The 15,789-nt window shown below is 34.0% G+C and overlaps 1 protein-coding gene across 1 annotated transcript in view; it reads right to left on the bottom strand.

Annotated features, from left to right (window-relative positions):
• Window positions 1-15,789, bottom strand: part of LRRIQ1 (leucine rich repeats and IQ motif containing 1) — a 113,423-nt gene that overhangs the window by 51,225 nt on the left and 46,409 nt on the right. The window contains exons 20-23 of the mRNA XM_072881578.1: window positions 3,469-3,558; window positions 2,622-2,746; window positions 1,912-2,007; window positions 1,471-1,556 (exon numbers count right to left, since the gene is read on the bottom strand). Coding sequence (XP_072737679.1) covers window positions 1,471-1,556; window positions 1,912-2,007; window positions 2,622-2,746; window positions 3,469-3,558 — 397 coding nt within the window. The remainder of the gene's footprint in view (window positions 1-1,470; window positions 1,557-1,911; window positions 2,008-2,621; window positions 2,747-3,468; window positions 3,559-15,789) is intronic.

Below are 15,789 nucleotides of genomic sequence, written 5' to 3'. Positions count from 1 at the left end.
TATATGAAGTAGTGTCAAGAAGAGAAAATTTGAACCTATAAAAACATTGTGCAAAAGTTTTGTTCATTTTTTTAAAACTAGTAATATATTTTGAGAATATTCCAAGTGATACATTCAAAAGCTCAACACACATATACCATATTGAATAATCTGAACAAAGTAAATATAAACATATCCAAAAAATCCATTAGAACTACAACAAAAATAGGATAGCAAATTTGATATGCTCAATCAGACATTTATGACTGGATTAATTACTACTAACATAAACCAGAGAGCCTATGGAGAAAAGATGATATAACCTAACAAGCTCTATTCATTAAAAAATGATACAGAGGCCACCAAGTGGAACACGTAAAAAAACTCAGCTGCACACCAGATATTTACTACTTTTTTTTTTTAGGTAACATGGTAGGGCATCATGGGAAGCTATCAAGACTGAAATATAATCACTTTAACCTCTCATCCATTTTTTCTCCTTTCCATAACAATAAAGCATGGTTTGTTGATTACGTGCCTCTTTCTCCCCCAATCCACTTTTTTTTGTTTTAACTAGAGACCTTTTTTGTCATATTTAGTCTTAGGCATGATATTTAAAGTAGAAAAAATTATACAGAGAAACACTTTTCTTAACTTTATCTGTAGACTGAATTTTTTCCTTTCCAAGAGCAAAATGTCTTTCAATATTTTCAACACTTAATACAGAAGAGATTTGCAGAGTTATACAAAAGAGGAAAATTAACTGTAGCTTGTGATACTATTAAAAAAAAATCAAATGTAAATAAAGGTACACTTTCCAAAGACCATTTAGAGTTAGGTTCTATTGTCAACCAGGCTGTACATATTTGAATGTTTCTTATACTAGCAGTATTTTATTAATATTTTTATTAACATATTCCATGAACATTTGTATTAGCATATCATACTAACAGTTGATGATTCTAAGAAAGGTTCATTGACATAAGAAGAATCTGAGAAGAACCAGAAGACAATTATGGAGAAGCCGGATAAGCATTATCTATTTCTACAGTGAATATTTAGTACAAAGATATTACATAATATGTATCAAACTGTCATTTTCATAAATAGTTCTTGCATAAATCAATAATTTTAACCTGAGATTCCCCCAGGAGAAAAACACAAGAAGCATAAAATGTAGAAATATAAATTCCACATCTAGAAAAAGAGATACATGAACAAAAAGAAACAAAATTTCTGTTTAACCTAGCTGTCAAATATTCAACTTCAAAATTCAGTAGAATGTTTTTAAAAATCCGAATATTTTATCACTGGAACAAATTGATTTATTTACAGAGATTTAAACTGAGTTATTTTTACTGATTCACACTCTATGTTTATTCAAATTAATGTTTAACATTGTGCATGCAAACTTTTAAAAAGAGACACTATTTTGAGATTTAAGAATAGAAACATTACATCAATATAACCATTTTTTAACTGTTGACTTACCTAAATTTTTATTACTATATTTTTTGGGCTTCATTTTATGGGCCCTCTTCAGCATTAGCTGTGCAGTAGAAATATCCTTAAAACCCCTAGGGGAAGAGAATAACTTACTAAACATTTCACATATATTATGTTACACCAGCTGCATATTATTGTATAATGTACAATATTTTTCAAAAAGAATACAAGTGTACAGTACTTCTTATGCATGGTATGAAACTTTCTGAATTACACAGACAGCTGCAATACTTATCTTAATATTACATTATTGCAACTTATTAAGCTGGTCTCCCAGACACTTGGTAAAAGTAATTACAATAATTTTCACTTCAGTAGAAAACAGAGATTATTGAAAGGTGGAACTTAAAAAAAGCAAGCAACAACAGCCAACTATACTGTACCTATTCTCGGAAGTCACTATGTAAGCAAAATAGCTTAACATACCATTCTTCTGAAATTCTCTCTTCTTTTTCAGACACGAATGAAAATTTCTTTTTTTCCTTCCAGTCAGAGAGCTGTGACATTGTTCCATTCCCTGACCTGAAAACAAAGTATAAGAGCAGTACTGAAAGGTAGGTAAATAAGGAAGGGTCTTGGGTGACTATTTTGCAGCCTTTGTTATTCTGCAAGTTGTTTGTGCCTTTTAAAGGCACTTTTGAAACTTGGAAATAATACAAAAAAACCCTATTTTAATACTCTGGGAAGGCTTTATCTTGGAGAGTAATAAAAGTCTGCCATCAATTTGAAATGTTTACATTTCAATTACTTGAAGCATATTTCAGTCCTTTCTCTCCAAAAGAATGCAGCTGTGTAAGAAATCCCTTTTAATCTTTATCTAGTCTTACAAATCTCTATTTCAACATCTATGTTATGATATATGTGAAAAAATATAAGTTTTATGATTTATAGTCAAACCTAGATAAATAAAAATACACATATATATTATTATATTGTTAATTCTGGTAGTCAATGAAAAATAACAACTGAATTTAATATATTTGGCTTTAACAAGTAAATACATTTTAACTCCAGTAATATCATATTAACCAAAAGTAGCAAAAGCATTAGAAAACAGCCTCAAGTTCTCCTCCTTTTGATTTTTGTCAAATCCAAACGAACTAAATATAATGAAAAAAATATATTATTTAACTTACCTGCTATGAAAGTGGATATTTTCTGCTGAGTATGAATGTGGTCTGTTAACACACTGCCAAACTTGTTGTGGTGACAATGGCAAACTATTTGAATGTTCACTGGAATTTAAAGGCCTAGAATACTTCTAAGCAAGAGAAAGAAAAAAAATGCAGTTGATGATTACTGCAAGTTTGAGTTTAAAATGTGCAGGTGAACCTGCATCAGGGTTTGCAGAGTCTATTACTATAACAGAAAGGATTCTTAATGGTGATATGCCCAGTACAGACCTTACCTTCAACTAACTAAATAGGGCAAAAACGTGACTTTAATTATACTTAACGTCCCCCCAAAAATATAATGAATTATACATTTATAAGATTCTTTTCTTTTAATTGTAGGAAATAAAACATTAGTAATATTACGCTTGTAGCAAGAAGAGAAAACCCTACCAAAACAAAAAGCTAAAACTTCAAAGTTTATCAAGTAACTAGCGACATTAGAGTTCAATGACCTTTAGCTGTTCTGAAAACATTCAGCTGTTGTCATATAATGCAGATCTTAGTATTTTTAAAGTAGTGTGTCAACTTCTAATTTTTAATCCATTGCCAAATGTACAGATGAAGCACATCATCTTTTTTTCTGCTACTGTGAAGTAGAGTGTTGAAATAAATCCAAAATAAAGAAAAAACTAAGCAAATGAAAGAAAATCTAAAAGAAAAATTGCATCTGGGGATGAGGAGGAAGTCTGAGACTTCTAAAAGTAGTTGTGTTTTTCAAGTCAATAGATTGTCATATTAATCACCCCAGAATAGCATATCCTTAAGGAATGAATAGACTGAAGAGTAAGAAGTTTCTGTGACATGTTACCTTTGGCCAATGCAGCTGGTTTGAGAGCAGGAGTGTTTTTGAAGGGAAACGGGTGGAATCTAGAGTTAGCCATTCCTTCTCTAATGCAGCCTGCATGAATGAGTAAAGTCAAATAGTGCACTGATAAAATCAGTTTAGTTTTGATAACTTTAGCAAAGTCTCTTTTAAATTGTCTTACATACTGTTTCAAGTGTTTTCAAGTCGTATATCAGAACTGCCACCTGCAGAGCAATCGCACTTAAAACACCTTTGGAGATGCTGTGTTGTACTGTTTTATTTTAAACAAGTCAGATTAACAGTATTTGTGGGTTGTGGGGTTTTTTGGGTTTTTGGTTTGTTTTGTTTTTTAAATAAGATGCATCCCTTCCTTCTCAAATTCTTGTAATTTTATCCCAACATTGTTAGTATACCCAAGTTATCAAAAAAGACTGCCAAAGTCTGAAAAAATACAGACCTAAGGTACTTAAAGGCCTAAAGAACATGAACAGCTTTGTTTGCAGTTTTTGACTAATTGAGTATTTTATATCCAGATGTAGGTGCCTGATTCTGTCAAACTTGCTTTTGTTGAGTTGAACTGAATTGGTGAATAGTTTTCATTGAAATCTGGGGTTAAAAAAGTGAATGCTATATGTACTTATTCCTTCAATTAATCAGTTTTACTTCTGATGTAATGGAATAATTTGCAAACTAAAGTAATAGCTTGAAATGAAGAGGGGTGACAGAATTAGGCGCTAACTGGTGTCTCTGGCACTTCAAGGCAGAATTCAGTTTTCTTTCATAAAAACAAAATTTAGATTTTGTTTCAAACTCAACCTGCATATGACTTATTTTTCTTATACATCCTTGAGTTCTTTGACCCCATGTTCTTTCAATATATTCTGATAAGTGAGAGAAGTAAATTACTCCCACACAGTAAGTAAATACTTCTGAAGAATTTGGCTTCACTTACACAGGGCTCAGTCATTCAGGCTGTTCTTACTTCAGCAGCAAAGAGCCTGGGGTTCATTCCTTTGAAAATGTCTAATTTATAAAGCTGGACTACCTTTCTCCCATTCACAGAATATTTCAGATTGCACTGATTTCTGACCCTGAGAAATTATCCTAACTTTGGACACCTTATTATGTAGTTTGTGTAAACAGGACTTTGCACAGCCTTAGACTGGTGAACAAGAAGGTCTTCCAAGCCCTTTGAAATTCTGAGAGACAAAAGGATCATATTCCAGCTAGTTTGAAAGGTTACTTCAGGTACTGGTCGCATAATTTGGTGACTCTAAGACCACTCCTTTTATTTATACGGTAAACTGTGAACCAGTACTCTTCTTCCTCCATTCTGACCTAGCTTTTAAAAATAAATTTTCAGTAAATTTTGACTTTATTTTCATGTCTTAAAAGTGATGCATTCTTACATCTTTGATCTTTGTTTCTGGAATTCCCTACTCTTTGCTTACAGAATGTTTTGGTTTTCATTCTTTTATTTAATAAATCCAGATAAATTCTATGCCCTCATTATTAACAGAGGATGTCTCTTTACCACTCTTCCCCTTCTTACTCTTTCAATTCATGATAAATATACAACATCATTACCTTTTTTATCACACCTCCTCTCTCAGGTGGTTGTATATGTTAAGAAATCTATGTAAATAAACTGTAGAGGCATGCAACAAATAAAATGTATCACATTCTTTAACTGTTACATTTACCTACAACCCACTAGCTTATCTCTCCTCAGTGATTACTCTTATGCTGATAACCACTGACCAGTTGATTCAAACAATTTTCATGAAAAAAAAAAAAGTCACAGTTAAAATCTATTCCAGAAGTAGGTTCTAGTAAATCAAATCCCAAAGGCAATCATTTAAAGATGTGAAATTGGTAAAATTTGGACACAGAAGACTGACAAGTTTGTATCTCAGCAGAGACAAAGCTGTGACATATTCACGTTTGGCAATTGCCTGGGATCTATGGGCAGAACAGTCAAAATGAATAACTACAAAAAAGGGAGAAAATCTGACCAAAAACTGTCAGTGAAATTAGATATTATTCCTCCTTGTCCTCCTTGAATTTACTCTTCAATTGCACTATGCAAATCCTATTTCTAGCTTTTCAGATGAGAGTTTTTCACTTATTTTCTGAGTGTGGGCATGCAATCCTGTCACAGGTAAACTCAGTGTCTGCAAAAGCTGTGTCCAGCTTTGCTGGTATATAAAGGTATATGAAAATGGCAAATTTCTGAAGTATTTTTTTCCTCCTCTATTTGCAAAAGAATCAATACAGCTGGGAGAGAGGTAGATTTCCACTTCTTGTACAATTTAAATGTCAATCAACTTAATTGGTGTATACAATGATGTGTCCATTAATTACCTGGGTATTTAGATATCTTACATTAACAGTGAATATTATCCAAGGTCAACTGTCAGATTTCAGGGCAAGCTATTTGAATTTTTACCTCTCTGATGAAATTGTTTGCAACAGAAATCAATACAATCATGAAACATGAAAACTAACACTCCAAGGCTGTCATCAATTTTTTGGAACAAGAATCACTTAAGCAGTACACTGATTGAATTTTTTTGCTTTGTAGTTGTACCGTAACCCAATTAAAGTTCTTTGCTTTTAATATTTAGGTTGAAGCTTTTCTCACAAATATTTTCTTAGCCCAGTGTTTGCCATTTATTAATTTAATATTCTCCACAGTGTTTTTATTTCTTTCATAGCCTATAAAATGTCTTTCAGTGTTCTAAATGTTGAAAAGAAATACCAATGAAAATATAAAAGCATGATTGAAAGGTATAAATATGCAAGACAAAAAAAAAAGATAACTGATTTATCATTAAGCACATTTGGCACTCCTATGAATGTGTAGCATATTATAAAAATATACCACACTGTCATCTGCTTTGGCCAAAAAAAATAAACACATAATTGATTTTTCAAATATATGCTCTTCCACTATGTTTATTCCTAGAGATTTTGACAGCAGTAAGTTCAAGAAACTTCTGTCCATATCTTTCCCATAAACACAGTCCTAGGTTATAACTAATGCAAAGTTTATGACAGATTTACCAATACCTAAGGCTAAAAAATAGATCAATTTCTACTGACATTGTCCACTAAGAGAAAAAAAAAAGCAATCTGAGATGAAGTACAAAACAAATAAAATTATAATGTTTGATTTTATGGTCTACAAAAACAGTTATAGGTATACTATATTTATGTTTATTTCTAAACCCAAATTAAGGAATTGATTTCACAAATACTGAGGTATATAACATAGCTTTACACATGTATAAATCACATACAGTTGATTTAACACACATTAGTTCGTCTGAAGATATCTTTTACGCTTCTGTATCCTCCATACTTTATTTCCAGTGTTTGTTTCAAATCAAAGACTGTATTGACTGCTTTTAAAAAGTTTCAATTTTCACAAGCACACAAAACATACCTTTCTAATTTTTTGCTAAAACTTCACAGAAATAAATTCACTTTAACTTAGTATTTGAAACACATTTTTAATACTTGGCAAATTTTTCAAGGGTTTCTTTCTTTCTTTTTTTTTTGCTAGACTTTATGTTCTTTTTTTTTTTATTAGACTTCATTTAGCTCCTGCTCAGGACACAAACAAGATACTTCCAAAACTAGAAAGAATACAGACCACCAAATTTGCTATTAAACACAATACAATTATGCCTGATATCATGCTTCAACAAGAAGAAGGTGTGAATAATTTGGTTTGGTTTTTTTTCCCCCCCTCAATTTTAATAATAAAACTTCCATAGTATTAGCTATTTCCATTTATCCATTAGGATCAAGAACTTTTTATCCTGATTCACAATGTATTTTTTAACCCTTTGAGAGTCTAATCCTACGAGGTTTTTTCTTCCCTTTGATTTTGTAGTTCAACAATGAACTCTGGAGGATTTCGTGGCATATTATATATAACCTTTTTCATTTTGTTATTCCTTCATTTTTCAAATATTTACTCTATCCCTTCCTTTGCAAAATGTAATGACTATTTACCAACAAACATTAAACTTCTGTGGTCTTGGAAACAGAATCCAATCCTACAACCACCAAAGTCAGTGAGAATGGTTCTACTAACTTTAATGGGGAATGAAAAAGATACTGAAAAGCAGAGTTTTAGTGCAAACGTTATTTATACAATTCAATTCTAGTCATTTTTTATACATTTTTTATCTGGATTACATTCTGGAGCCACATAAACTTTTATAACGACTATACATGTAATTTGGGCTGTTCTGAGTCTTATTTAAACCAGGAACAAAAAATACGTCACAGGACACAGTGTCAAACTCAGCTTTAAAGCACTTCTACAAGCAACTGTCCAAACTGTGAATAATGCTATCACATATTGCCCTTCATCTCTCTTAGATCAAGGAGGATCACAAGAGTATAACAAAAACCAAACCAATCCCCAAAACTGTATTATGGTTAGAAGCAAAGGATGCAAGAAGGCATTAACAATACAGGCTGAAAAGAAAGGCCAGCATTTGATATATAACAACTCTGTTCTGGGTCAGACCAAATATCTATCTACATCAGTACTCTACTTCTAGAAGAGTTCAGTAGAAGATGCTTATGGAAAGAAAGAAAGAAAGAAGCTGAACATGTCAAGGACAATCCTTCCCTTGGTATATTCTTTCAGACCCTGGAAACTGGTGGTTTAAGGACTTTCTGCTAACATCTAGGAAAAGATTCCTCAACTTAAAACAGTAATCCAACTTCTTATGTCAAATACAACCATCTAGTCAGTGTGTTTGCAAGGTCATCTCTATGTTGATCCAGAAAGAATGCAAATCATTTACACAGCTCAGAGCATGTAACTGCTGAAGTGGTGTAGTTTAACTCTGAAAGGCCAACATCTCGGCTGCCATGGGAGCTGAAGCTGCCCCATGTTTCTAAACATGGTGGACCTCAGAATCACAAGATTAACCATCACCTGACAAAACTGTGAAATGATTTGGGAAAATTAGGGAGAACTAACTCTTTATACCTCTTTCCTTTCTTCATTTCCTCATTGACTCACTCACTGCAGGACAGCAATGGTTTGGCCAGACAAATTGTTTTATTGGTATTTATGTAGTGCTTTTATTTATATGGTATCTTAAGATAAAAATGGGAAAATTACCCAACAGAATATAAACAAGCAGAAGAAAATTAATATCCAAAACTCACTCTGAACTCAGAGTCATGACTGGTCCCTGAGCATTACAACAGGAGGAATGGGAGGGGAAAAAAAACCAAGCATCTTTTATTAAAAATTTCCACATTACCATTTCACAGAAATAGTGTGTGGAATTCCTTGCTTTTAAAAAAAGATTCACCCTCCAGTTCACCTGCCTGGTTTTGTTTAACCTGTTTTTCTGGACTTCTGCTCCCCTCAGTGAGGCAGGCCATTATTTGACATTCTCAGTCAGAATGGCCCTTTTTCAACCAGATTTTACAAAGTATCATCTGCCCTCTCTCTATTCAAATACATTTTTAATAAGAATAATATGTAATAGGAGTAAATAAATAAACAAATTGGAAAGAATCTTTCCACTAGTTTTCCTCTATAGAATACTAGTTTAAATAAAGTTCTTCAGGGTGGTGATAGTCCTTGATTTCTACTTTCCTAGTTTTTAGTGAGTATATTTGAATAGTGCAGTTAAAGCCTAGTTCACTCCAAGAAAATAAAACAAAAAGTTAAAACAAAAAGACAAGTGAAAGACAGTACTTTAATCCAAGGCAGAACGTTCAACAGCATTCTATGACTATTTCAAATAAGCTGACAAAATTTCTTTTTGGGCAGTACATGCCACATGAAGAACTACTTTTCCTAGTGTTAAACATCCTGTAGGTTAAATAATTGCTCAGAGACTGGGAGGGAGAGTGGTCAGGGAGAAGGATCATATGCTGAAGGTTAACCCTGTGGATACTCACAATAGAAAAGGGCATACCACAGCCAGCCACACTGTACTGTCTTTCATCTGGCAGAAAGCTGTAACTTTCTCTCTTGATTCCTGCCAAACATATTTCACTCTATGGTGTACTTCATTCAAATATCATGCTACTCCAGGACAACATCTTTCATTTGTTTTTAAACTAAACTTCATTTCTGCCAAGGCCTAACTATTCTTTGCTGGAAGTTTCTTCTCTAAAAGCATACGTAAGTTTTGACAAACTTCTTAAGAAGTCACAAATTTTTAGCTCTTATAGCTGATACAGAAGGACTACATCACTTTTCTATGCTCATTTATATATTTTTGATAGACTGTGATTGAAAACTTATTTTGAAATTAAAGATCTGAATATTTTTGTGTATTTAGCCTTTTCTTTCATCCAGCCTTTTTAGGAATCAGATTACTCTATGGGCTAGCTTTCCGGAGAAACTCAAGTTCATGCATAAGGCTTAGTTCAATGTAGGAAGTTGAAAGTCAATTCAGAGTCAGACTTTCTAAAAAAATTCCAAAGCTAAGACAGTATCAAATATGAACATCCTTAACTGATTCATCTATTAGTTGCATTATTATTCCATTTCCAATACCACAAAAATTCAGTCTAAGCTCTGCCATTTTAAAACTATATGTAAATGTGTTGATTTGACCAATTTTATAAAAAACTGTATACAGACTTCTTTTAAATTAGTTTAGTGGATATAAGTTTTATAGAAAACGGATCCTTGAACTGCAAGCAGCAGGAAAAATAGCCTTTTTCTCTGGATTTCTCTTTCATGCTTTTTCACGTATTTTATGTGGTGAAGATAAATAGGTTAGCACCCTAATAAAGGTTATTTTAACCTTTGGCAATGCTTCTTTTTCAACCCTGTCTTTATATAAAACAAGAGAATTAGGAAGGAAAGCTGGGCATGGCTGCATTCTTACGATTGCTAAAACCAAACAATGTTTCAAGCCAAAAAAAGTAGCAAGTATCATATGGATTCCAGAGAAACATCACAACGATTAATTGACCCCAAGAGATTTTAAAGACTTACAAAAGCTGGTTAATTATTAGAGCACATTCGTGTAGGAAAATTAGAGGACAAGCATAGTTGTGTAGTTGTCCATTTATAAGAAGGAAATATTGACAATTACTGGAAAAATCACAAATCTGTTAAGAAAAACATTCAATAAAATTTTATTGGGGAATGTCTTCTCCAAATGTCATTTTTCCATCTGTTTAATAACCTCAGAAAATTAACTGTTCTCTCAAATTCTAATACATATATATATATATGTATTTATATTTAATATAAGTACCTATGTGATTTCTCTAAATACATATGACTAAAACTATGGAAATTATTTATTTCAGAATACACAAAAGTAAATGAATAATGAAAATTTCAGAGACCCTAAAAGTTTTCATTCACAAAAAAGGTTGAACATATACATACATAATTAACTCCCCAAAAGTCTGAATCTTATTGTAGTTCATGTCAGTCATTCATGACCTACACGACCCAAACTTTTCTAGAAATGCATTTTTATCTTAAGCCTGACAGTGTTCAAAGGAAACTCTGGGTCCTACATCTTTTTTTGAATACAGGAATAAAAAATACAGATGGTAAATGGTAACCTCAGCTTCAGAGGTTAGACATGGTTCAAGTAAGCATCAGAAATGTATGCTTCAAAAATCTTTTGAGATCTATATACCCACCCACCTCAATAAACATCAGGCTCCTGGCACCTTCAGACCACCCCTCAAATGGCTCTAAGACCCCAGATGCAGTCTTTCCCCATTAAAATGACAAGAATCTTCAGGTCTTCCCCTCTCTGACTCTGCCATACTACACAAACTTTAGCTGGTATGTCCCTATAAGCCTTTTTCCAAGTCCTTCTACCTCTGTGAAAACAAACAAACAAAACTTTCAAGGGGTAATGAATTAAAAAACCCAACAAGCAAAACAGGCAAGGGACCCCTCATCCCCACCCCTTAAATATTGTACATTCAGAGAACACACAATTTCAAACAAAGATAACCCAAAATATTCTATCAAATTTGGGGAATGAATACTAAAAACCCAATAGAAAAGAAAGCTGTACTTCAGCTTGCAGTTTTGTCAAAGGAAGGGAAGTTATGCAGAAGCACAGGGTAATAAAAAATAGACTACTCACAAGTTTATAGTCATCTAACCTTTAATGTGTTTCAAAGTTCATGTCACATGGGGAATTTGATGCAATTTCAGGACAACTTTTCCTTTTTGTTTAAAGGACCCTATTTCAAAAATAAGAACAAAATAGTATTTGAAGATAAAGAGCAAAGAAGGACTAAGTTGTAAGCACATATTTTTTGAAACTGATAACAAATCTCTAATTACACTAAAAATGCTTGCTTCTAAAGATATGTCTTAATAATCTCTCAGCTTCACTTATAATGTCCTCCTTAGATGTTCCTAGCACTAACTCTTCTATTTGAAATAAATTATGCACAAATGAATCTGCAAGTTGAAATTTGTTGATTCATAACTGTAGTCTCAACACCTTAAAATCTTTTGGGACCTGCACTGCTACACTCCAGGAAATTCAAGAGTTTCAGGAGCTGATTCTTTGGGATGTTTTCCTATTGTAAACTCAGATTTGTGAAATGATCAATAGCTACTGCTATTTCCATATAAAAATAAATTTTACAGTATTTTCCATACAAACAAAATTACTAGACTGAGAACCGGGAGATGGTTTTAACAGTATTTAGCATTTAGGATTCCTTAGCCCACTCCAAGGACAAACTAGACATAAAGTTAAATAGTTTTTAGCTAAATTAAGATTGTGTTATAGGGTATGGGGGTTTTTTTTCCCCCTTCTCTGTTTCCACTATTAGAAACTCAAGAATTGCATGGCGAAGAAAGTCCATTAGGACCCTAGATCCTTTTCTGTGTTGCTGCTTTCTAGACAGTCAGTCCCTGGCCAACAGCGTTTCATGGGGTGACTCTAGCCCATATATTGGACTTTGCACTTGCTTTTGTCGAACATGATGAGGCTCTGGTCAGCCTGTTTATCTAGCCTGTGCAGGCGGCTCTAAAGAACACCCTGGTTCTCCAGCATACCGACTGCTGCCTCCAATTTGGTATCATCTGCACACTTGGTGAGACTGCACTCTGTTCCATCATACAGGTTGTCAATTAAAATGTTAACTATTTTGGTCCCCCTACCATCCATGATGGGCTCCATTCATTACTGTCCACAAGTTGGATTTTGCACCACAGAACACAATTACTTGAGGCTGGCAGTCCAGTCAATTTGCCACTCACCTTATGGTCTACTTGTCCAGCCCATACCTCAACAAATTTTGAGAATAAGACTGTGGGAGACTGTCAACAGTCTTGCTAAAATAAAGGCATACAATATGCACTGCCCTCCCCTTACTAATTGTGCCAGTCACCTTGTGATAGAAAGCAATGAAGTTGATCAGCCCTTGGTAAACCCATGCTGGCTGCTCCCAATCATCTTTCATGGGTTTAGAAATGGCTTCTGAGAGGATTTGCTCCACAACCTCCCCAGGAACTGAGATAAGGTTGATTGGGCTCTAGTTCCCTGGATCTTTCTTCTTGCCTTGCTTAAAGATGGGTGTGATGTCTGCCCTTTTCCAGTCACCAGTAACCTCCCTCAGTTGTCATGACCTTTCAAAGATGACAGTGACCTCAAAATGACATCAGGAAGCTTGTTCAACCTCCTTAGATGCATCCATCTGTTCCCTGGGACTTGTATATGTTTGGGTGAGTTAAGCTGTGCTGTGGTTGGATTAACATCTGCTATGTTCTAAACTAAAAGGACTTCAAGCTCCAGGCAATGAGACATGTATGGATTTAAGTGTGGAGGAGAAAGGAAGCTGAAATCTCACTTTCCTCTTTGGTTCCTCCAAAAGTACTGCTGTTTAACTCAATTACAATATTGGCTGCATCAATGGCCTATTCTCACAGAGCACAGACAGGTCAGTTAGGAGAGCACCTGAAATTTGTAAATAGGCATTACTAAAAAATCTTTTTCAATGGAAATCAATGTATGTGGACATGCTAAATATCAGACATTTAACTAGATCCTTTAAACACAATCTATACCTACACTAAAATGTCAGTTTTAACATTACACAAAAATTAAAGAACTTAGGGAAGTTGTATTCAATGATTTGGGATCCTTAGCTTAGTTTGCAAGAGACTCCAGATGCAAATGTACTCACTGAGAAGAACTGATGGCTCTATTATTACTTCCATTTACAATGATGTATTTGGCTTAGAACGATTTTCCTTTGAGGCTACAGTAACGAGTCTAAAACTGTGCAGAACTAAGACTTTTTTACTTTTATACATTTTTCCATTGCTTGGCCTGTTTATTCAATTCTGATGCTTGTCTTTAGACAAATAAGACTAGGAAGTATAATTAATGACATCATTATACTTTGATATGTCTTACAAGCTAAATATAATTTAGAAAAATACTATACCATTTAGCTAAATACAGGTTCCAAATGATATCTTTAGTGTCATGCATCATTAGTGGGCTTTCCTTTGGAAAGCATTTGTTTGAATATGGCTATTTAACCAAGAATTAGACCGAGACAAGCCATGAAGATAGTTTCTGTTTAAAAATTAAAAGCATTTCAGGTGGCATTAAGAACTGAGATCTCATGGTGGAAGGCCAGAAAGCAATCAGAGCACATTCTGCATAAGCTGTGAAGCTGGGGTGTTAGCAACAGCCACAACTCCTAATAGCTGTGTTTGTGTTTATTTTATCAGATACTGACTGAAACAACCTACTTCGAAGGCTGGGATACCTATCAGATAACTAGAAACCAAGATTTCAGTCTTTGAGATAAGCGTCGTTGCTGAAAGAGGTAGAAAAGAGGCTTTATGTATCTGATGATGCCACAGACTGAGAATGGAATGTGATTCATTAACATCGCAGCTGAAGAAGCAGGATCATATCAAGAGATTGTTGATACACACTCACTGAAAAGATTGATCTTCCAATATGTTACTTAGGAGAGAGTTTTTCCCCTCCTTTTTAAAAGAAGAGGATGGATCTAATGAAGCTTTCATCATACACTTTTTTGCTTTTCTACAACACTGTAACTTTATAAGAAATTTGATGAAAAAAGGATCATATTCTTTGCAGTATACACTACAGAAAGGCTAGATCCTGATCTGGCATTTATATGCAATTACAAGAGCTAGACATGCGTAAGAGTGTCAAGATACAAGAAATGTTACGGGGACCTTCTAATCCATAGGCTACACTTATTTCCTGGCACTAGGCAGAAAACAACAATCACTGTCACAAGCCCACAATCACAAGGTCACAGCCTGAGACAAACCACATCATGAAGAATTATCTGAAAAGAAAACAAAACATTGTATGTGTCTAGTTTGGACATGTGATAAGAATATTAAAGATGGGAGATGTAAAGAAATTGTTGTTCTAATTGCTGTTTACTTTTCAAGAGTTAGCACATATGAGATAGATTTTATTCTTCTCCCCCGCCGCCCCCCCCAAAAAAAGAAAAAAAAGCAGAAAACTGCTACCTAGCTGCCACGGAAAGCAAGCAAAAAAATAGGAATGGCTACGTGTCTGAGTGCAGATATGTAAAAAACTGTGAAGGAAACTCCTGGTCGATAATTTCAAAAGCTGTCAAAAAGACTGGGATTTTAAAATTCTACATAATCAAGCTCAGAAGCAGAACAACACTTTGTCTCAGGGCAACAGATTTATTCCCTTTGATGGAGGAAGCAGTGATGGATTTCTTTTTAGCTTGGTTGTTACAAAGTAACTTACAAAGTTATTTTCTTTTTGAAAAAGTATTACTAGATAGCCCTGATTTAAACTAAATTCAAAAAATGAAGTTTAAAAACATACAGTACTTCCTTTCTGTGTCATGTAACCATCAATATGGATACTTATCTGGATGAGAATAAGACATATGTCCATATGCTGACTCAGTGTAGGAAACCAATAATTTATTCAATGGCGACTGTTCTGAGTAAAGAATTGTCTTAAAACTGATCATATTCAACTGTCTCAGCTTTCTGGCAAGTTCAGCCATTTTGCATTTGGCTCACATCATATTCTCATCAAGAAAACAGCAATGTTGATGGTTACATGGTACAGAAAGTAAGAGCTGTGTCAAGCAAATGTGTTGTCAGATTTTGTCCACCAGAGGCAAAGTGAGCTCTGCCTTGTAGATCATTTGCTACATGGATGGACTGCTGATGAAAGGTTGCCTTAAGATCAGCCTTCTGGAGCATATAGGCTGGAATTCTCCAAAGTCCACATGAAAGACATGAAAATATCACTAAATACCAGGCTCATACTTTCTGAGACATCTGTT

Source organism: Ciconia boyciana, chromosome 1 (genome assembly GCF_034638445.1).
Source record: "Ciconia boyciana chromosome 1, ASM3463844v1, whole genome shotgun sequence".
NCBI classification, from domain to species: Eukaryota; Metazoa; Chordata; class Aves; order Ciconiiformes; family Ciconiidae; genus Ciconia; species Ciconia boyciana.
This window is presented reverse-complemented; position numbering and strand designations above follow the sequence as displayed.